Source organism: Vigna unguiculata, chromosome 2 (genome assembly GCF_037176805.1).
Source record: "Vigna unguiculata cultivar grain cowpea cultivar isolate G323 ecotype 2 chromosome 2, ASM3717680v1, whole genome shotgun sequence".
Classification (NCBI taxonomy): Eukaryota; Viridiplantae; Streptophyta; class Magnoliopsida; order Fabales; family Fabaceae; genus Vigna; species Vigna unguiculata.
The window spans coordinates 3,674,340-3,698,884 of record NC_140793.1 but is presented as its reverse complement, the minus strand read 5'-3'; the positions used below and the strand labels follow the sequence as shown (position 1 = coordinate 3,698,884).

At 37.0% G+C, this 24,545-nt stretch overlaps 2 protein-coding genes and 1 pseudogene across 3 annotated transcripts; 1 reads left to right on the top strand and 2 right to left on the bottom strand.

Moving 5' to 3' along the window:
• Positions 1–1,306: 1,306 nt before the first annotated feature.
• On the bottom strand, positions 1,307–3,465 carry LOC114174376 (sugar transport protein 10 pseudogene; annotated as a pseudogene).
• A 5,407-nt stretch (positions 3,466–8,872) lies between these two features.
• On the bottom strand, positions 8,873–10,061 carry LOC146888217 (uncharacterized). Of its 2 annotated transcripts, none has more exons than XM_085669652.1 (2): positions 9,563–10,044; positions 8,873–9,305 (listed from the first exon to the last, which is right to left on the bottom strand). In XM_085669652.1, exons 1-2 carry the CDS (start codon positions 9,963–9,965, stop codon positions 9,268–9,270), a joined length of 441 nt encoding a protein of 146 aa, XP_085525778.1. In that variant the 5' UTR covers positions 9,966–10,044; the 3' UTR covers positions 8,873–9,267. The 2 variants fall into 2 exon arrangements, with proteins under 2 accessions (XP_085525778.1, XP_085525777.1); XM_085669651.1 differs by having other exon boundaries at positions 8,883–9,305; positions 9,542–10,061.
• Positions 10,062–20,265: 10,204 nt separating this feature from the next.
• Positions 20,266–21,090, top strand: LOC146888216 (uncharacterized). The gene has a single exon (XM_085670006.1). The coding sequence runs from the start codon at positions 20,266–20,268 to the stop codon at positions 21,088–21,090; it is 825 nt and encodes a 274-aa protein (XP_085526132.1).
• The last annotated feature ends 3,455 nt before the right edge of the window (positions 21,091–24,545 follow it).

Genomic DNA, 24,545 nt, shown 5'->3' with positions numbered 1-24,545 from the left:
AGAGACTATAATGGTAAAGTTTTTCTTTTAACTAAAATAACATGTGGAGTAAAAATGTCAACTTGAGCCCAACCACATAAGCAGTTGATACCAATCTCAACCCAAAAACTTAAGGCTATGGGTTTATGGGTCATCATCCTTATATGGTGCTTAACTTTCTTATTTTTTTCTCAATTTTGGACTTAGACACACACTAGGATTCCCAACAATTTCTCCCTCAAGTGTGAGTCCCTTCAAATTGGTACTTCCCCCTCGAGCGGAAGCACTTCAAGCCACGAGTACCCCTTACTGGTAATGTTGCTCCCAAACAGGAGATGCTTGTGTAACCCTCCGTCAAGAAGACTTTTGGTCAGGGATTGTGTTGAGCCGGTTACAAAGATAAACCTTGAACTCTAATACAATTGTTGGGTTTTTTAAGTCAATCGCTAAGAGTAACCATCGCCTCTGATACCACTATTGGGTCTTTTGAGGGAAGACATTTATTGAGGAGTCACAACACCAATGAGACTTGAGCCCAACCACATAAGAGACTGACACCACTCTCAACCTAAATCCTTAAGGTTTTGTGTTAAAGGTGGTGCCAATCCCTAAGGTGCAGGTTGGGCTCATGTCTCATTGGTGTTGTATCTCCCTAATGATCATCTCTCGAAATACCCAATAATGATATCAGAGTCGATGGTTAATTCTGGTGGTTGGCTCAAAAGACCCAACAATTCATGATGGTTAACTATCAAAGTGTCATGGAAGAAAGGGATTAAATTTTTAAAAATAAAGTATTTATTTTGGTTAATCATTACATAAGTAAATGGTGACAAAGGAGAATGAACCAGTGTCATACTTTCATTGAAATAATCTTGCAATAGAAGGGTTAAGTAAAAGAAAATTAAACTAGATAAATATTATTGAGTTTATGATTAACTATTTACTATAGTATGCTAAATTATTATTTAGTATTTAAAGACATGAAATAATTTAAAAACTTGCAAAAGTACACCTTACTTTAATTTAAAAAATAATACGATGAACCTAACTTGAATTGAAATTAGCAATTGACATCAACTTTAATATATATAAAAGATATTAAATTAAATGTAAAATTTTAAAAATCTAAACGACAACCTACAATAATTTTTTTACTTTATGAATTAAGGAGTTAATATGGGCATAAAATGAGTTACTTAAAAAAAAATCGAACAACAAGGATAAAAACAACTCATTTATTTTTATTGCATAATTTTGAAAAGATTACACCTTCTCTAAATTATGTTTTTTTTTTCTCATAACCAATATTGGACTAGAATTGGATTTATACAACAGACTTACTATTCTTAGATTTAAAATCAATATCATTGGGAACAATTTTCTTCCAAAACCAATGTGAAGTCCAAAGTATATTCATTTCTTCAATGGGAACGTTTTTGGTTTCTGGTAAAAGTGATGCAATGAAGATGGTCATGATAACCACAAATGCCGCGAAAAAGAAGAAGAGACCAAACTTCAAGTGACAAAGCATGGTAAGAAAGACTTGAGCAATTGCAAACGTAAATAATATGTTTGTCGCAACATTAATAGCTTGACCTGCTGGTCGAATTTCTAGAGAACATATTTCACTTGGCACCAACCATCCCAACGGTCCCCATGACCATGCAAATGTTGCAACATATGCACAGATAAAGAACAATAGAATATCTGCTTCAACTTTACTAAATGCTCCTTGACCATTTAGCCCAAACCTTAGACCAATCATTGTTCCAACGATAACCTTCAATCAAAAGTATTAGCAATAAGAAACATGATATATATAAGAAATTATGTTTAGCTTTCGTTTCAAGGTTTATATAATGATACACAAAAATATTGTTTGTTATACAAATGCATCCATGATTGTACAAGTAATATTTATTAAATTAATCATGCATGTTCACATATAAGAAATTGTTGGAGATCCCTCATCAATTAGATATATGGTCAATTTATAGTGTGTGTGTGGGTGCAAAGCTCATGTTACTAGCCGATTTTGTTGGTTCGAGATAAAATTAAAATCTACTTCTTAAGAGGTTTGCTATTTATTGGGTTTATTGTGTAACATATTATTTTGCTACTATCATATCATCCTTAAATATCTAGTCTCACGCTTGAGATATATATGAACCTCAACTTACAAGGTGTTTTGTAAGACTAAGTTCGGTTTAAATCCATTTCTTAAGAGAACTACATTTAAATTTTTATTAAAGTTATGGGTTGAAAAAGTTTAAAAGTATCGGGCTTATCAACTTTTACCTGACAAATAAACATTTGGACACCACCTTCAAGAAGTAACACCCTTCTTCCAAACTTGTCTACTGTGAAGATAGAAACTAGTGTGGCAACAACATTAACAACTCCAGTGATAACTGCAGACATGAGTGAAGCATCATTACCGAAGCCTAAAATCTGAAAGAGAACCGGGGCATAAAACATGATGACATTGATGCCAGTGAGTTGTTGAAAGGTTGGAATAAAAATGCAAAAAGTTAGTTGAGGCCTGTATTTTGGTCTTGTAATGTTCTTCCATGGATGTTCAACATTTTTTGCCATTTCACTAGCATCAACAATATCTTGATATTCCTCATCAATTTTCTCAGTGCCACGAATCTTCTGCAACATTTTCTTAGCTTTTTCAAATTTTCCTCTTTCAATCAAAGAATTAGGTGTTTCAACTACACAAAGAGATCCTATACATAACAAAATTGCTGGCACGACTGCAATGCCTAGAGAAATCCTCCATCCATTTTCATGCTTGGATGTACCATAGTTGATTAGGTTTGCAACTAGGATACCAATTGTGATCATCATTTGGAAGCCAATATTGAGTGCTCCTCTAATTTTTGCTGGAGCGACTTCAGACAAATACACTGGTACGGACTATTCATGTAATAAACAAAGGTGGAGAAGTTAATCATCATTTTCCTTGAAAACAAAAAGACAAACCAGATAAAATGATTACAATGTATAACTCGTGTTAATTCTTACCTAATTACAAAATCCCACTCCAATTCCTAAAAACATACGACCAATGATAAGCATTTCAATGTTTATGGCAAACCCATTCAGTAGTGAACCAACAAGAAAAAATAAGCCACCAATAAGCATAGAGGCTTTACGCCCTAGCTTTCTAGTTGTAGTAGAAGCAAAACAAGAAGCTACTAGTGCTGCAAGGTATAAGGAAGAGGTGAATAATGTAAGAAGTTCGTTGTCAAATTTGCAATATTGATTCTTGCTTTCTGATTTATCTTTCATTTGTTTGTGCACACCAGGGAAGAACTTGATCAAAAATGGTTTCATGGAAGTCACTCCTCCTGTAATACCAAGATCATATCCAAAGAGAAGACCTCCCATTGCGGCCACAAAACATGTAATCAGTACAAATGTTGTGACATTCCCCTCATAATGTCGCACTCCATCTACATGAAAGCCACCTGCCATCTTTCAAATTGTAGTTGTTACAAATATCCTAACTCAATTTCACTCTCCTCAAGACCAATTGATCCCTTTCAAAAGTGTGTAATTATAACAAGAAAACAACAATAACCACTTTGAACAATGTACTTTCTCTCTTTCTTTCTCTTGTCACTTGGTTTACACATAAATTTATACTTTAATAAGTAGATAAGCAAAACACTTTTGATGGTTGAAAAAATGTCAACAAAAATAGGTTTCAATGGTCATATATCCATTACTTTTTTTTGTTTGAATAATGAATAAATTGATGAAATTTATTAGTATTTGCTAGAAAGTTGGAAATCAAGTTAGTATTTACCTCAAAAACATTACTAATTAAAATTAAGATTTGGACTTTGTTATTTGACTCGTTCTTATTTTTTATTTTTTTCTCCTACACTTCAATTTGTGTCTAACAAAGTACAATTATTTGTTTATTTCGTAAACATATTGTTACCCCCACAAACTTTTAGACTATATTTTCTCTATTAATTATATATAGGTATATTTAAAAAAAAAAGTTGTTTAATTGGTAAACTTAATTTATTGTAATTATATATTATAATAATTCAATAAATTCGAATTCTATATAATTTATAATATAATGGGTAATTTAAATTCTTGAATTTTATAAAATTATCATAACAACTAAAAAATTAAAACACTTTCTATATTCCATAATATAGTATTCTATAGTAACTTGAAATTATATATAATTTTTTTTTATGTTTTATGGTTTTATTTATAATGAAAAATTTAGATAATCTCTATATTATTTAAAATGATTGTGAACTTGAGATAAAATTGAAAAGAGTCATTATTAGTCTTTGGTCTCGATAGCAACGATACTTAGTGTAGAAACTTTGTAGGTATATGTTGGTGTCATAAGTATGAGTGCACTTACAAAGCTTATTAAAACTAGTGAATTAGCCTAGGTATCATTCTAATAAATAGTGGTAGTTTTGAATTATGATGTGATAATTATTCAATTTGCATGTATTCTTACAACCCTTTGGTAAAAAACAAAGGTTAAATATGTCACATGACTATGATAATATAATTCAAACATTTATCGCATTGCATGAACACCAATTTGTTGTGTATTATTTTATAACCTAAAAGTTATTAATATTTAAAATAGTTTCCATTATTAATAAAAAAATATAATTAATTTTTGAATTATAGTCTAAATTTGTATTTTTTTTCTTCTTTTTTGGGTGTACATAATTATATCCATGAATAGATGACGAAGTTATTTTGGTTGTAAAGAATGTATGGAATGTTAATTTCAATAAGTTTTGGATTGAATATGATTTTTCTTTGTTGCGTTAGGCTTTCTCTTCTATTACGTGCCTTGGGTGTTAAGAGAAAGATGAAGGATATGCTTTTCCTTTTGTAGAAATATGCAATTTCAAGTTTATCATATTTTTCAGGAGGATATCCATTGTGTAGATAAATTGACTACTTTGGCTCTAGCAAATAGAGAGGGTTATATTTGGCCTAGCTTACTATCATCTATAAGTCTAGATAAATTGAATACTTTGGCTCTAGCAAATAGAAAAGGTTATATTTGTATCCTAGCAAATGCAGAAGGTTATATTTGGTATCCCAACTTATATTTGGTATCCTAGCTTACTTTCATCTTATGAGTTGTTTGAGTTGTCTCACAAGTAAAAGAAACTAATTTCATTATTTTTAAGTTATAAATATGTTAGAACTATAGATTTTGTGTTTGTACTATGATTGGTTCTTGTATCTTTATTAGTCTTTGGTCTTGATAGCAATGATACTTAGTGTAGAAACTTTATAGGTATATGCTGGTCTCATAAGTTTGATGCACTTACAAAGCTCATTAAAACTAGTGAATTAGCCAACGTATCATTCTAATAAATAGTGGTGGTTTTGAATTATGATGTGATAATTATTCAATTTGCATGTATTCTTACAACCCTTTGGTAAAATAAAAAGTTAAATTTTTCACATGACTATGATAGTATAATTCAAACATTCATCGCATTGCATCAACACCAATTTGTTTCACTTATGTGGTTTTGACATGAATGCATTTATGCATTTTTTAACTTTGAATTTTATATTGAGCATGTGATGTAGGTATATGCTTTTTATCACTAGTAGATAATCGTCATATAAAATTAATTATTATATTAAGTAACTTATGTATTATTTTATAACCTAAAAGTTATTGATATTTACAATATACACTTACAAGTTTTCTGCTAACATTATTTTCTAAAATAGACCACTTCTCGCACACCTCCCTTTGTTACTCTTTCCACCCCTACTTAGAAATGGGCTAATAACCCCACACTTTACATTCACACTCCGTATTTTCTTCTTTTAAAACCACCTAAAACCCCTTCCACTCAAAAAATGACATGTGTCCCTCCTTTCTCTCTCTCCACCAGTTACACTTCCATTCACTCAGAGATCTCCTTCACCGATCTCTTTTCTTCGATCACACTCTCCCCTTTTTTCTTACACACATCACTTTTTACCACTTATGATTTACCCATCCATGATGGATCTCATATCTAGCTCTCCAAAACCATCATCTTCTTCCATCACATCTCCACCAACCACCTAATCCCTCACATGATTACCTATCCCAAGCTACCAACACAACTCCATTTCTCTTCTCCATTCAACGGTCATGAACGGAAGCAAACAAACAAAACTCATTTTCTTCTTTGTGCACAATGTAACATCCTGGTCGGATATTACTTAATAAAGAAAATTTATAATTGAAAATTCTTGAAGAGATTTCAGATAAATGAAACAGTGAAAACTTGTCACTGTTACTGTTTTACTACTGTTTATATAAGAAAATAATAAGCAGAATACAAAGAGTCAAGGCCCAGTCCTAACCCTAATCCTAAAGAAGGGATCCCATACATGATAAATAAAATATTACATCTCAACACTCCCCCTCAAGCTGGAGCATATAGATCATATGCTCCAAGCTTGGAACATAAAAATTGAATTCTAGGCCCTCTTAAAGATTTAGTCAGAATGTCTGCAAGTTGTTCATTAGAGTCGACAAACTCTGTAACAAGATCCTTGGATAGTAATTTCTCTCTAACAAAATGACAATCAATTTCTATATGCTTTGTTCTCTCATGAAACACCGGATTGGAGGCAATGTGAAGGGTTGCTTGGTTGTCACAATATAACTTTATCTGCTCATTTTCACAAAATTTCAACTCTTGAAGGAGTTGTTTAATCCATACTAGTTCACATGTAGCTAGAGCCATAGATCGATATTCCGCCTCTGCACTAGATCGAGCAACAACACTTTGTTTCTTACTTTTCCAAGATACAAGGTTCCCTCCAAGGAATACACAATACCCTGTGGTACATCTTCTATCAATTGGACAACCAGCCCAATCTGCATCACAATACGCTTCAACTTGAGTACTTCCCTTATTCTCATACAATAATCCTTGTCCTGGGTTCCCTTTTACATATCTGAGAATGCGAATCACAGCATTCCAATGATCAATGTGGGGATTTTGCATAAATTGACTAACAACTCCCACTGGATAAGAAAGATCAGGTCTTGTTACAGTAAGGTAGATGATTTTTCCAACCAACCTTTTATATCTCTCTGGATTTGAGAAAAGTTCACCTTGATCTCTTGTTAATTTTTGATTTGAGTTCATAGGGCTATCAATGGGCTTGCAATTTGTCAGACCTGTTTCTTCCAAAATATCAAGAGCATATTTTCTCTGTGCAATGATGACACCTTCTTTTGATTGCGCCACTTCAATACCAAGGAAATATTTAAGGCGACCCAAATCTTTGGTCTGAAAGTGGCTAAACAAATGGTTCTTCAATTGAGCAATTCTAGTGATATCATTTCCTGTGATAATAATATCATCAACATAAACCATAAGATAAACACATTTGTCAAGAGAAGTATGACCATAAAATACTGAATGATCCGCTTCACAACGTTTCAATCCAAAATTCTGCACAACATGACTAAATTTACCAAACCAAGCTCGAGGAGTTTGCTACAAGCCATAGAGAGAACGATGTAACTTACAAACTAACCCAGACTCCCCCTGAGCAACAAACCCAAGAGGTTGCTCCATGTATATCTCCTCTTCCAGATCACCATGAAGAAAGGCATTTTTAATGTCCAACTGATATAGAGGCCATTGGCGAATGGCAGCCATAGTAAGGAAAAGACGAACAGAACTGATTTTTGCCACAGGAGAAAAAGTATCACAATAGTCAAGGCCGTAAACCTGAGTATACCCCTTAGCGACGAGATGGGCTTTGAGTCGGTCTACAACACTAGTCGGACCAACCTTAAGAGCATAGACCCATCTACAGCCCACAGACTTCTTACCAGGAGGAAGAGAGACAAGTTCCCAAGTCCTACTGTGTTCAAGTGCCTGCATTTCATCAATCATGGCTTGTCGCCATCTAGGATGACCAAGTGCCTCATCAACATTCTTAGGAACCTTAATGGTAGACAAAGAGGAAACAAAAGAGAAATATGGAGGAGACAAACGATGATAACTCAAAAAATTATAAATAGGATGTGGATTACGAGTAGAGCGAATACCTTTCCGAAGGGCAATAGGCCAAGTGTGATCGGAGTCAAGAGAAGATGAAGAGGATGAAGGATCCATGATTCGAGAATCTGGTGGAGAAGGATTTGAGTCACAGGGGTCTTCAGGCAAGGAAGGAGTCACTAGAGTGCGACGCGGATATGTGAGAAGAGGTGGTTGAACAATGTCATTGGCATTTTGAGGTTGAGTTTCAGGAATAACCAAGGGATCAAAGGATGATAAAGGAAGGACTTGTTGAACAGATGAACTCTCCTCCATGGAGGACAAGAAAAAAGGTGTGTCCTCAAAGAATGTAACATCAACAGACATATAATACCTTTTGGTTGAGGGAGAATAACATTTATACCCTTTCTAAAGGCGAGAATATCCCAAAAAGACACATTTAATAGCCTTTGCAGAAAGTTTATCAAGACCTGGAAAGACATTATGAACAAAACAAGTACATCCAAACACACGTGGAGAGACACGATACAAAAGATCATTTGGAAAAATTATCGAGTGAGGAATTTTATTGTCAATAGAAGAAGAAGGCATCCTATTGATTAGAAAACAAGCAGTGAGGACTGCATCTCCCCAATGATGAATAGGAACATTGGTATTCAACATGAGAAAGCGTGCAATTTCGATAAGGTGTCTATTCTTTTTTTCGGCTATGCCATTTTGTTGTGGAGTATGAGGACATGTTGACTGATGTAAAATTCCTTGGGAAGATAAAAATGAGGAAAACACAGTAGAAAAATATTCCTTAGCATTATCACTTCTGAAAATTTTAATTGTCTTCCCAAATTGGTTCTTAATTTCATTAAAGAAGGACACAAATATGGATAAAAGTTCCGATCTTTCTTTCATTAGATAAACCCAAGTACATCGAGATAATTCATCAATGAACGTTACAAAATAGTTAAAACCAAAAGAAGTGACACAACTTGGTCCCCAAACATCAGAATGAACAGTAGAAAAAGCAAAATTACATCGTGTCTCAGACTTTTTAGGGAAGGAAGATCTAACATGCTTTCCTAACTGACACGATTCACAATCTAAGGCTTGAATGTGTTTGAGACTCGGAACCATCATCTTCAACTTGGACAAACTTGGGTGACCTAAACGATCATGCAAAAGTTTTGGGGATGAAGTTGCAAAACAAGATACTGAGGAGCTTGGTTTTAGGAAATAAAGTCCCCGTGACTCATGTCCTTCTCCAATCAGACGACCCGTACCATGTTCCTATATAGCAAAGGAATTAGCAGTAAATGTTACAGAATAATTTAAGGAATGAGTCAATTGACTCAAAGAGATTAAATTTTAAGGACAATGAGGAATGTACAAAACATAGTTTAAATTTAGTGAAGGTGATAAAGAAACTTTGCCAATTCCTTGAGATGCCACTTTGGATCCACTTGCAACAGTAATAAAATGAGGAATTTTGGGAGAGGAAATGGAGGAAAATGAGGAAATGTTACCAGAGACATGATCTGAGGCACCTGAGTCAAGAATCCATGGACTAAGACCTTCCACAGATTGAGAGATGCATGCAGTTGACATTGAAGAGGATGGGCCAGGATTGTTGGATTTCTTAGATTTGTACCTCAAGAATTCTTGGTACTCTTCATCAGAAATTCTAGATTCTGAATGATCAGACTTGGACACATGAGCAGCTTTATCGGGAAAACCATGTAAGGAATAACACTTGTCTTGGGTATGGCCCATTCTATTACAATATGAGCATTGAGGACGCCCACTTCGACCACCACATCCTCCACGATTGCTCCGACCTCCTCCTCTTCCTCGTGGTGCTACCATTGCTGATGTTTCAAAAACATCAGTTGAACTTTCATCTTTGACCAATGTAGGTACACGAAGAAGTCTAGTAACTAAGTTGTCCATCGAAGGGATTTGATCACCAGCTAAAACTTGATCACGCACATGATCAAAAGTCGAGTGCAGGCTCCTTAGAATTAAGACCATGTAAAACTTATCAAGTTTTTTGTTGATATCTTCTAATGAATCAGCCACAAAAAACTCTTCAATTCTTCTACTGCAGCCCTAGCCTTTCCTATATGAGAAACCATATCATGATTGATTTGTTTGAGTGAGGCTACTCTTTGAGTTGCATCAAAGAGGCGTTGAATGTCGTTAGCAAAAATATCTTGTGCCCTTTTCCAGAAAGAGAAGCATGTCTTGTAAGGTCTCAAAATGTCTAAGACCCCTTGCTCAACTGATTGCCATAAAACAGCACACAACTGAAAATCCAATTTCTGCCACTTAGGTTTCTCTTCCTCTGAAATAGTAGAGACCTCTTTTTCAAGATGATCATGATAGCCTTGACCAAGAAACCATAACTCCACCGAAGCTGACCAAGATGAGTAATTTTTCCAGTTCGGTTTCGCAGAGGTAATAATCGGAGTAGCTGATAGAGAGGGAGACATTCCACCCGTAAAAGCCATAAAAAAAACTTAACTTTTGAGAAGAAACCCTAGGTTCAAGATATGGTCACCGAAACAGAGAACCAAGAGCAGATATAAGACCAGGAGGCTTCGGCGAGACGAACAATGGTGGCGCGGCGCGATTCCGGCACCGGGAAGGCGGCGCGTGGTGTACATGCGCTTGAAGGTCGTCGGAGAGAGGCAGAGAGAGGCGGAGCGTGCGGAGGTTTCCGGGGACGTGACTTGTGGGGATGGGTTGCGCTCCTGGAGGCGCACCTAACCTTGACTTCGCCAGAGTATACTCGCCGACAGCGACGGCGGCGACGACGGACGGCACGGCGGACGGCGGCGGACAGTGACGGAAGATGGCGGACGATGACAGTCACTGTGACAAATAGTGAAGATGAACCAGACTCATGTTCTAGCTCTTGATACCATCTTGAAGAGATTTCAGATAAATGAAACAGTGAAAACTTGTCACTGTTACAGTTTTACTACTGTTTATATAAGAAAATAATAAGCAGAATACAAAGAGTCAAGGCCCAGTCCTAACCCTAATCCTAAAGAAGGGATCCTATACATGAAAAATAAAATATTACATCTCAACAAAAATAAATTCAAACATAATTATTATTCCCAAAATGCGGAGAAATTTAAAATCCTCAACGGCGATAAATTAAAAATAATTTGTAACCAATTTATTCCAAGTTTGAAATCCAAAGCCAACTAGCAATAAAAAAAACACATGTCTTTCATAAACCCCAAGCTCTAGCCCTCGCTCTGTCTCGATGCCTCGCCATCACCACCTGGATTATCATCTACTCTAGCATGACAAGTCACACGATCATCGTCAAACACAAATAGAAAGGGTGAGCTCAACTAAAATATAGATGCATAAATCAATAATATAAGCCCATCACCTGAAGCATACTAACTTCACATGATACACATTCTTAAAGACCTTTATAACCCAAGGTATTAGAAAATCAAAGTCTCATACCCCATACGAGATGATCCTATCCATTTTTATCATACACCTACTTGACCATGGCCTTAAGGATAACACATGCTTCCACAAATTTGCCAACTCATGGTCCAACCTCTAGGGACCTCCCCGCTCGTAGTCCAAACTTTATTAACCTTCCGCTCACAGTCCAACCTCTATGAACATCCCCGCTCATAATCCAACACGCTTGAACACATCCTAATATCAACCTCCCCACTCATAACATCCTTAAGTGTGAGCACTCATAGTCCAACACGTTTGAACACATCCTAATATCAACCTCGCCTCTCATAACATCCTCAAGTGTGAGCACGGAACATACGAACCTCCCTGCTCGTAATACAAGTCAAGCATATCCTAGACACAAGGCTATCACAACAACGCATGCAAAACATTCAAAGCATCCACTGCCACTAGACCATCTCCCGGCTCTGCATAAGCATCGCTAGGCAATGTCGCGTGGAGGAACACTTAGCGGGCCAACCCATACCGCTAGGCGCTAGCTCTCTAAAGTCGCCCTCGCTTAGCGATTCCAGAGTGCTGCCTGGCACCATGCCTCACAAGGGCTCCCTATTCCTAACTATTGCCTGGCAGTCCAATCTGCACCGCCATGTGCCACATCAATCATGCGTTATTGGTTTTTAGTTCCTTAAACAGTGACCAAGGCACCAAATCATACAATGCATGCATCCAGAATACCAAATACACATTCATATATCTTAATATGACTTAATTATACTACCATACATCACATACTTCAATTTTAATTTGATCCATATACATTCCCTAATTTAGATCATGTTAATTACTTGAATTTGACAAGGAATCAAACATGCTCATAGAAAACTCAAAATCAAAACCCAACATTGCATCTAAATCATGCCAAGTCATACATTTACGTCAAACCCCCTACAATAGTTACTCTATTTTAATACTCCATACCGAATCAAGTTTACCCCATTACATGGTCACACATTCATGCCTTAGGCTCATAACAATACACTGTAACATCTCGACCGGATATTACGAATTTAATTAATAAGCTAGAGAAATAATATCTCATCGTCATTTATTAAAACACCAATTCCCAAAAACGCGAGAAATTTAAAAACTTTATTACGTCATTCTGAAATAGATCAAATCCATAAATATAAAACTCCTTTATAATTATCAAATCTAGTAATATAAAATATTACAATTTATTTAAAAACATAAAACATAAAACTCTGAAAACTCTTTTCTCCTAAACTAGCCCCGCTTCAGCTCTATGCCTCACCAGATTCACCTACAACATCATCTGCTCACGTGTACCGCGTACACGATCATCGCCAAACACAAGTAGATAGGGTGAGCTAACAATAAAATAATCATATATACAAACATATACATATATCACAATCACACCAAAGGAAAATTCATCCTTTGATTTAATACCACATGGCCACCACCATGTTCACCGTGTTCTACATCTTCTGATGAGTATCTCAAGATGTCTTGTTGTCACACCTACCAGCTACATCTGGTAGAGCACGTGCGGGAAACCATGCTATGGACCACTCTTCGTAACGCAAGGTAGAATTCCCAATACGAATAATATTCGTAGTGTCCCAAGACTACCAAACTTGTCAACTTAATACTGAGGAGGGCAATCTAACTGGACCATCCATACATGCCACAACGTGCAAACTCACACCGGCCACACTAGCCAACCCGAGTCACAACTCAAGGGTTTCTCGTGTTCATCTGCCATACCGAGTCACAACTCAAGAGATACCATTCTGAGCCACAACTCAAGGAATGCCACGTGCTTAACCCCTATCCTAAGCCACAACTCAAGGGATACGTTCCGAGCCACAACTCAACGAACACCAGCAAGCTGACCTTCGAGATATCACCAAACCCTTGTAGACCACGCACATCCAAGCAAGCAAACCACTTTTTCCACACCAATGTCACCTGGTGCTGCTCACGAGTTGCCAGGCGCAATGCACTTCCAAATTGCCTAGCGAGGGACACGTATCACCACGCACCACGCGCCTAGAAACCAATTGCCTCTGAAACTATCGCTTGGCGAGACATCCCTCACCGCTAGGCGCCTTGTGTCATACAGACCCTCTGGAATACTAGCTCTGGCCTGGCGGGTTAAACCCTGCCGCCAAGCGCCACACCAGTACAACAAACTATACTGGTTTTACTGCACTCCATCCAATTGCTAATCCTCAGTCACGCAACTGCACACCTTCAGAGTATCAATTCTCTTAATGGTTATCTTATTACTAATATTCTTACACTCATATGGTTCCCTAATCCCATTATACCAATGAGTTGATTACTTAAGATCAAACCGACTCACCAACTTTTCACCTCATGAAACTCATACTAACGTATGACTAAGACTTACCATTTCCTAACAATATCATAACTAGTCCATTCATGACCCCACCACAACCATATACCATGTCTTATCATTTAATATACCATATGTTCCCTATGCACAAATTGTCAAATTACTTTAAGTCAACCTTCCAAACGACTAGCTAGGCTTATGATTAACCTATACCAAACATTGACAATATTTTATAATTCAGCCACATTATAATTACAATACAATTTTCTAATCCATTCCTTAGTTCTCATCTCCTTTCATTAATCACTCACTCTTCCTACTACTATCGCCAACAACTTCGATTCTACTTTTACATACTACCAACTCACCCTTCACTGAATTTCTCCTTACTGCCAACTCAAGGCATACCCACCTGATATGTACTAGTCGCCTAGCGGCCATACAAGTGCCGCCAGGCAGTGCATAGAATTCTAGAGATTTTCCAGAAATTCTTGCACATGCGAAACCCCAACTTTCCGCAATTTTCCCTTACTTGCAGATTTCCATCAATTCTCCTGCAATCTCGCTTATAATTATAATAATTCATAGCCTAAACGCATCCATTATCATTTTCCAAAGCAATTTAAACACCAATTATTCTCGTGACATTCAAACCCACTGATTTCAACCCTAAACTAGCGTTCATAGCAATTTCATCGATTTTAACCTCCAATCTCATGTAATTCAAAGTCTGTGAACCTCCAATGATCAATTAACGTTTAAAGATATTGTTTTCCTCGATCAAACTCAACTCAGAACCCCCAAAATCATTAAATCGAGCCAATAGGGCCAGCGTCGCATGGCGGGTCAATTACCATCGTCAGGCCGTTCATAAGGGAAACCCAAAAATTGGGTTGTGTGGCTTACGTCGCCTGGCAACGCATAGCTCACTGCCAGGCGGTTCCTCATAAGAACCTAAAATACACTGAATTAGGATGCGTCGCCTGGTAGGTCAATTACCATCGTCAGGCCGTTCATAAGGGAAACCCAAAAATTGGGTTGTGTGGCTTACGTCGCTTGGCAACGCACAGCTCACCGCCAGGCGGTTCCTCATAAGAACCTAAAATACACTGAATTAGGATGTGTCGCCTAGCGGCTACAAGTAACCCGTCAGGCGGTTTCTGGGAATTTTCCTGAAACACAAAAATTCAAACAGAAATATGAACATTCATGCATTTCATACTATACATCATGCAATTATTGATGAAAATAAACATTAACGAAACTCATCTCCCCTAACCTGGATTCTCTTGCTTAAAATTGGAGATTTTGAGAGTTCCTCCTTGATCACTATGTCACCCAACACTTTCCCTCAATTGAGCTAGTACTTTTCTACGTCACAATAACCAACATTAAAAGTAATAAAGGCTTCCACTACTTGCATTTATTAATTAATTATTTATTTAATTAAATTTAGCGGATCTTACATTTCCCCCACACGCATATGATTATATTATCATACCCCACGTCCTATCATACATGCAAAACTAATTAAATAAATAAAATTCACACTTATAGCACACTCAAGATTCGAACTCAAGTCCTCTCGACACCACCCAACACACTCAACCACTTGAGCTAACATTGCTCATTTTTTATGAATTCACAATTTCATTCTCTTAGATGTATCTCCAATCCCCAATTATGGTTAATTAAATATTTATTCTTTTATTTAATTTTCCTGGGTCTTACATCTCCCCACTCAAATGAATTTTTGTCCTAAGAAATTGCACTTACCCGGAAACAACTATGGATATGATTTCCTCATGAGGTCCTCCCTTTCACACGTCATCTCTTGTGTAGCTTCGTCCCAAAGAACCTTCACTGTCCTGGATCTCCTTCCCCCTCAGCTTCTTGACCTAAGAATTCAATATTCTCACTAGTCCAACCTCCACTGTAAGAACCTCCCGAAACTGAACATCATCCTTCTTTAGCACATCAGAGGGGCTTGCTATGTACTTCCTCAACTGGGACACATGGAATACTTTGTGCAAGTTCACTAAGTGTGGGGGATAGGTGATCTTATATGCTACTAGACCAATCCTTTTGATAATTTGATACAACTCGATGAACCTTGGAGTCAATTTCCTAAATTTAATCACTCTTCCCATGTCAGTAGTTGGAGTAACCCCGAGAAATAGATGATCCCCAACCTCAAACCCTAGTGGCCTCCTCCCTTTATTTGTGTAAGACATCTACTTGCTCTATGTCACTCGCATCTGATCCTGAATCAATCGCACCTTCTCTATTGTTTGCTACAAAAAATCATACTCAAAAGTAACAGACTCCCCATTTTGATACCATAACTCAAATCATCTTTTACTTCTCTTGTTCATATCTTCTTGTTCAACTCCACACTCCTACCTTTGGATGATCACTGAATACCTTTAACTAATCCTCATATGAATGACACATTTGTTATTTTTAGAGAACTCCTCACTGCATCAATCACTAGGTCATGAGTAGAATAACTCTTCTATGCGCCTCTTACCATTGATAGGCATCACTTACCAACATTCCCCTCGCTACTCTGATCCATACACATACTCAATTCTTTGTTTACTCAAATGATGATCCTTTCGTGTCCGTAGTGGTGAGAAAATAACGACCTTTCACTAGTGCAAAATTGCATTTTTACCTTGCCTTATAGGCCTCGGTTGGCAAGAAACCGAAGCCTATAATGGCGCGGTGGCAATTTTGCAATTACAGACAACTTTTATGCCTCGGTTCACCTAAAACCCGAAGCCAAAAGCAGTTATAGGCCTCGGTTACAAAAAACCCGGTGCCAAAAGGGGTGTTAGGCCTCGGTTAAGAAGGCCCGAAGCCAAAAAGGTTGCCAAAAATTTCAAAAATGTCATTCTCGTTTTGACTTATAGGCTTCGGTTGGGAAAAAGCCGGTGCCAAAAGAGATGTTAGGCCTCGGGTGTTAAGGAACCGGGGCCAAAAGGGGTTATATGCCTCGGTTCTAAATTGAACCGAGGCCATATAATTTAATTAGGGCTCAAAACTGAACCCCATTTCTTCCTCGCGGCGCACTGCTATCCTCCATTTCTTCCTCGCGTCGCGGAGCATCGTGTTTTTCTTCGTCACCACCGCGTCGAGCTCGTCGCAGATCATGTCAAACGTGCGGCGTCTTCACGACCATTTCGAACGCGCCACGACCACCCGCACCCCGAGGACCAACCGTCAGCGATCACGACAAACCTCACGGCGTCTTCACCACCACCCCCTCCGCCGCACTCCACGACCACTGGGTCCCACAGCAATGCCACCACGCGTATCCCCCACCTCCATTTTTCAGTGGTTCTCTCCCACCCACCCTTTGGACCTTTCACTCTTTCACAGTTTGGAGCGCTACCCAACATCCCATTCCTTTGTCTCTTTCCCAGAAGACAGCAAAGATTGCGTCTTTGAAGGGAGACACAAGCTTGGTTCACACTGCAACCATAGATAGCTGTTCCGTGTTCCGGAGATTCTGGTTAGGCCGAAGCGTTCCAGAGAGGGTTTTGGAGGGCATTGATGGTTTGGTAGAGATGGAAGAGGCATGGGTTGAGAATGGGTTGAGAATGGTGACATATGGCCTCGGGTACTACGCAAACCGAAGCCAAAAAGGGACATATGGCCTCGGGTCATACTAAAACCGAGGCCAAAACGTGAGCGAATTTTTTTAAAATGTATAAATGTGACCACATATGGCTTCGGTTAGACCTAACAACCGAGGCAGAAGAGGGACTCTATGGCTTCGGTGTACAACCGAGGCCAAAGGCTATCCTCTTTTGGCCTCGCCGCAATATGCCTCGGTCCGGGAACCGGTGCAAAATATGAAAAATAACCGCTGCCAAAAGGCCTTCCTGCACTAGTGTTTCTAGAAAACCTTTCCCTAAAACTTCTATAAAACCTACAAAACCCGCTGTCAACACCCAATTTCGTTCGGGTAAATAAATAATAGAATAAATAATAATAATTTGTTTTTTTCCAAAAAAAAGGTAAAAAATATAAAATATAAAATATAAAACAATAAATAAGTTTTCTCTTTGGTTTTTTTTCCTTTGTCTAAATAATAATAATAACAGGATAATAATAATAATAAATAAATAAATAAAAAGAAAAAATTTTGTTTAAATCTTCTATGTATTTTCTTTTGAGACATTGTTTCTATTTTAGCCCAAAATACTCTGTACACCCACACCATTTTTTCTTGCAACTAATGTCAGCCCAATTTTATTTTCGTACCCCCACTCTATGCTTTGTCGTTTCTGCTCCAGATTAAGAAGTTAGTCTAATAATTAAAAATAGAATATGTTCTAATATTTAGAATTATTTACTCTGATTTTATGACACCTCCTTTTCCAGATGAGGAAAATATTAATATGTTTCTCAAGAATATCTTTTTCGTAATTATAATTAATATGTCCTGATCACGTTTGATTTTTTGCTCTGATTTTATGACACCTCTTTTTTTCAGATAGAGAAAGTAGTAATATAATTCAAAACAATATCTCTTTTACTAATTAGAATCAAATTTTGTTGGTCACGTTTGATTTTGTGCTCTGTTTTTTTTCTATGATTTGATTCCCATTTTTGTAATAATATTAAGACCAGTTCTTGCCTTTTAAAACTTGTTGTAATTAAGGCAGACCTTTATTACGAGATTACATTAGATTTATAATGTTGTGTATATACACCCATCAGAAAAAGAAGAAAGGGATTAATTTTTTCTCTCTCAAAAAATTTCTAGAGACCTCTCTCACCCTAAGCACACATTCTCTTTTAACCCTCGCACATAAAAAACCCACTCACCTTCAATCGCCACCCCCCACGTGCTCCTTAGTGTTCCAACGCAACTATTGTAAGTACGATCTCCTGTTCAGGTTCGCAAAATTAATTTTGTATTGTGTTATGCAGTATTTCTCGAGATGTGTTTTTGATCTTGGTTGAATTTAATGTTTTCACTATTTTATTTTATATGGAAAAAACATTATTGTCATGCTTTTTTGGGTTCATTAGTTTTATAATTAATGTTTTATTGATTGTTTTGGGTTGTGAACTTTGTTGCGTGAATAAGTGAGAGATGTCATGTTTTGACATTGTATGAATATGTTGTGCCATATTTTTTTTATGTTAAGGGTTGTAAAACTTTTTCATATTAAAATAATATGTTTAATCCTAAACGTTATTTCCTAATCTTTTATTTATTTATTTCCCTAATGTTTTCATAAATTGTGAATATATAATAGTCACATTTTGTTGGGTATCAATGTCTTATTTTGGAAGTTTTTTTAAAGGAAGTAATAACAAATAAATAATTTAAATACCCTTTTAACATTTATAATGTATAAGTGCTCGTGTCACCGCTCGCATCATCTTAGTACTTAATACCTTCGCTTTTCTATAAGATTACTACAAAAAATACAAAATTTTCAAATATTAAAAAAAGTGATATCAACATCTTCGAACAAATTGTTTTTTTCAAAAAGTTTTTTCATAAAGAACTACGTGACCCAATCGTAATTCACTCCCATACCCCAATCTCTATTTTCGTAGACCTTGCTCTTTTTTTATGTTGTACTTCCCAAGTGGATGTACTTCCCAAGTGGTCATTTGAGAACCCCAGCTAGAGTTTGTTTGCTTCATTGGTACTCCCACCTCTTGTTGTTTACCAACTATCGTGGGAAATGCCATGAAGTGGGCCATAGCTCTAGTGACCTTGATATATAGGTATTAGGAAGCCATCCTGGTAAGCGCATGAATTTTACCTTAGATCCATTAGGCGCCAAACCTTTGTTAAGGCACAAAGGGAGATATACATGTTTTTTATTCCTCGGTTTATTTTATTTTATTTTTTTTCCTCTTGATTTTTGTTTTAGTAATAAAATCATGCATAACATATTATTGCATCCATATAGTTATGTTTTCCCATATCATCTCATCATGTTTATTTAATTTTAGGTCCGAAATTATAAATTTGTGATTAAGTTTAAAAAGAAAAGGCAAATTAACATGGAATTTAGAGTAGGGGGCAGTTAGATTTTGATATTTTGAAGAAGAAATTATCCTTTAGGGTTGTAGAAAGTAATTTGAGTAATTTGAGAACGTGATAACTAGGGTTAGAGATTAAGTTTTCTTTCTAACACATTGATTTATGAGCTTCCTAGGGGGTTGGGTTTGTGTGGACTCTTTTCCATGTCAATTTCTATTACTCACAACTTTATAATTTCTTAATAAAATAAATGATTTGCATTATGTTTTTCCTTCCTTTTCTTTTTCTTATCTTTTTTTTTGTTTAATAAAAATAATAGAGCAAAAATAATAAAAACAAATACGGGAAGACCAAGGCACCCTTACAGGACGCGAGCAAATAGTAAAAACATGGAGGACTGGGAAACCGCACAAGAGACAATAAAAGCATATATCAGTCAACTAAAGGACCAAGTAGGTCAAATCTTGGAGGCCTTGAAGTCCTTAAAGGCCTCAGGAGAAGCTTCATCAACAAAGTGTGAGGAAAGCACTCACGACGCTCATGTTGCTTTTCCAACGTACGGATTGCCATCGGGTTACACTCCACCTGTTGGAGATTATTCAGAGGCTGAACATGCTTCCTTTTCATTCCCAATCAATACTCCAAGGAATGAAGCGACTACCTTTGCGGAACCACGAGTGACTGTAATACCCAAGCCTTTAAACATAACTATTGGTGATAGCTCTTTGGACAAGATTACACCACGCCCTACTATGCAGGCCATATGTGCTAATGTTGAGGGAACCAAAACTAAGTTGGAAATTTTGGAAGAACGGCTACGAGCTATTGAGGGAGGTGGAAACTATGGGTTTGGCGATGTTGCGAGTTTAAGCCTAGTTCGTGATGTCACAATACCTCACAAGTTTAAAGTTTTGGAGTTCGAAAAGTACAAGGGTACCACATGCCCTAGAAGCCATCTAACCATGTATTGTCGAAAGATGACTGCCTATGCTTATGATGACAAATTGCTAATCCACTTCTTCCAAGACAGTTTGGCTGGGGTAGCATTGAGTTGGTATACACACTTGGAAGCATCTCGCATTCGTTCTTGGATGGATTTGGTGGACGCCTTTTTGAAACAATACCAGTATAACATGGATATTGCGCCAGATCGGTTGCAATTACAAAACATGGCCAAAAGTGATGTTGAATCATTTAAGGAGTATGCACAATGATGGAGAGAGCTTGCTGCTCAGGTGGAGCCTCCTCTTCATGATAAGGAAATGGTGGCAATATTTGTGAGCACGTTACAACCACCATTCTATGAACACATGGTAGGGAATGTATCTTCAATTTTTGATGATATCATCATCATAGATGAAAGGATAGAGATTGTGCTAAAAAATGGAAAAATTGTATATAGCCCACTAGCGACTACAACTCCTAAAAAGCCCGATTTTAGTCTTGGGAAGATGGAAGTAGAGGTGCACGCAGCATCAACAATACCTAAGTGGGAAAATCAGACTCTTGCTTACCAAGCACAATCTCCACAACAGGGATCCTATCAATCACAACACAATAACACTTTGTAAAACTGAGGGTAACACAAATCCCAACCAGTCTTTGGGGCAAATCACTAGTCCTAGAAGGAATCAAGAAAAGAATTATATTCATTTCACTCCTATTCCTATGACTTACACAGAGTTATTGCCGAATCTACTCCGTAATGCTTTGGTAGCTATTTGCTCGATGAAGCCATTGGAGCCACCATACCCTAAGTATTTTTATGTAAACGCCACATGTGATTATCACGGGGGAGCCATTGGTCACTCTACTGAGAAATGTTTGTCTTTCAAACACAAAGTGCAAGCTTTAATCGACTCAGGGTGGTTAAAATTTCAAGAGAATAAATCCAACATTAAAGCCAATCCCCTCTCTGGGCATGATAATGCTTTGGTAAATGCTATTGATCTCGAGGGACATAATTTGGTGAAGAATGTAAGCGAAATTAAAAGTTCACGAAGGTTTATTTTTGAGGCACTACTAACAGTAGGATTGTTGGAAGGTGAATATAACTTAGGGGATGCATGCGGGTTCCATCTAGGTGCTGAATATTCTATCGAGGCGTGCAACAAGTTCGAAAATTTTCTACAAAATTTGATCGACAAGAACTTCGTGCAAGTGTGTTGTGGGGACAAAGAGGACAAGATGAGGTTGGTAGAAGAAAAGAAGGAGCTAGACCTAGCTCGCATAGAAGTTCAAGAACGAAAGAAAGGGAAGATTTGCATCAGTGACATCAAAGAGAGCTTCCGTAGTGTTAGATGGATTAACGCTTGTCAGATATCACCCATCGAGCATTGAAGTGGATTTGAAAGCTCAGACTTTGTGCGGTCCTGTCCTCCAAACATGTAGTTGATTATTTTAGAGATAACGAATTACCCGTGATGTTTAATTTGAAGAAAATGTAATTTTTTTTAGTTTATCCTTTTGCTTTACCCGTAGGGACTTTATGAGATGACTTACTTTTCTTTTTATGTTTAGTGTGACAATACAAAACATTTATAATTTGTTTTTTTATCGTTTTCGTTTTATTTATTCGTTTTATAAACTTAAATGATGCAAATATGATGATGAATGTTTTAAAAATATTAATGTCGATATTCCTAATTTTGAGCACTCTGTTGACAATATGGAAAATGATAATGAGGATGACTAGGAACCTTCTCCTTATTGTCAGAAGATGAATGGGGCAGTTGGTGCTGCTAATAAAAATATAGAGAAGATTATATAAAAGATGTTGGTCATGTATAAGGATTGGCATGAGATGCTTCCTTTTGCTTTGCATGGATAGTGTACGTCAATACATACTTCAACTAGGGCAACACCTTTCTCTCTAGTATATGGAATGGAAGCAAGCAGTACTCCTCTTTGAGGTGGAAATCTCATCCTTACGAGTATTAATGGAAACCCAATTAGAAGAAGCAGAATGGGTTCAAGCTAGACTTGACCAACTTAACCTCATTGTGGAAAAAAGGTTAACTACGATGTGTCACGGACAATTATACCAAAGAAGAATGAAAAAATGTTTGGCAAAAGGGTGCATCTCAGAGAGTTCCATGAAGGCGATCTAGTTTTGAAAAAAATCTAACATATACAAGAGGACCATAGAGGCAAATGGACTCCAAATTATGAAGGCTCGTATTTGGTGAATAAAGCATCCTCCGGTGGGGCACCAATTATCATAAGGATGGATGGGGAGGAGTTACCATTGCCAGTCAACTCTGATGCGGTTAAAAAATATGCATGATGATTCCATAATAGAGGATGCAACTAAGGATATCGACATTGTTTTCAAGATTTTTGTATTTCATTTTATTTGATAAAAAATATATCATTTGGGTTTTCATAAATGTGTTGTAAAAGTGTCACACTGAGCTGGTAATTAAAAATATATGGTAAAAATGTTTATTTGTGTCAAGAAAACATCACGGGTATATTCGCTAGATGCATACTAGCTCCTAAAGGGTGTCGTGGTGGCCAAAAGAAATACAATGTAAATATAAAAAAAAAAATGAGGAAAGGAAAGGAAGGAAAAGTACGGGTTTTCATGCACCCTCATCACATCATACCATTCATTTTTTATCATCAAAACATATTTTGAAAAGTTGAAAAAGGAAAATAAGGGCCCACAGGGGCAGGTTTTCAGTTGGGCTCACTTTACTTCTTTTTCAAAAGGCATTCATATTGTGTTTGTCTATGTTTAAATCAATATGCAGGTTCTCCTTTGGATGTACACCCTCTCCTTGGGATTGGTCTAATCTTTTTTCAAAAAGGAATTATATTTGCAAAAAGTATATGTTTTTGGGATCGGGGCCCTCTACGTGGTAATGGTCACCAAATCCTCTAGATGTAGACCCTCTCCTCGGGATTGGTCTAATTTTTCTAAAAACGTTTTAGTTTACAAAAAGTTTATGTTTTTGGATCGAGGCCCTCTACATGGTAATGGTCTCTGAATCCTTTAGAGGTAGACCCTCTCCTTGGGATTGGTCTAATCTTTTTCAAAAAGAAATCATATTTGCAAAGAGTATACGTTTTTGGATCGAGGCTCTCTATGTGGTAATGGTCACCGAATCCTTTAGATGTAGACCCTCTCCTCGAAATTGGTCTAATCTTTTTCAAAAAGAAATCATATTTGCAAAAAGTTTATGTTTTTGGATCGAGGCCCTCTACGTGGTAATAGTCGCCGAATCCTTTAGATGTAGACCCTCTCCTCAGGATTGGTCTAATCTTTTCAAAAAGAAGTTATATTGTCAAAAATTATATGTTTTGGGGATTAAGGCCCTCTACATGGTAATGGTCGCCGAATCCTTTGGATGTAGACCCTCTCCTCAAGATTGGTCTAATCTTTTCAAAAAGAAATCATATTTGCAAAAAGTATATGTTTTTGGATCGGGGCCCTCTACATGGTAATGGTCGTCGAACCCTTTGGATGTAGACCCTCTCCTCGGGATTGGTCTAATCTTTCTCAAAAAGGTTTAGTTTACAAAAAGTTTATGTTTTTGGATCGAGACCCTCTACGTGGTAATGGTCGCCAAATCCTTTAAATGTAGACCCTCTCCTTAGGATTGGTCTAATCTTTCTCAAAAAGTTTTAGTTTGCAAAAAGTTTATGACTTTCTGGATCAAGACCC

Coding starts and splice junctions, on each gene's coding strand:
- LOC146888217 (XM_085669651.1), bottom strand. CDS start 10,046: ATGGTCTTAATTCTAAGGAGCCTGCACTCGACTTTTGATCATGTGCGT. Junction 9,306..9,541: donor TGCCTCAGATCATGTCTCTG/GTAACATTTCCT, acceptor TTTGCTATATAG/GAACATGGTACGGGTCGTCT.
- LOC146888216 (XM_085670006.1), top strand. CDS start 20,266: ATGGAGGACTGGGAAACCGCACAAGAGACAATAAAAGCATATATCAGT.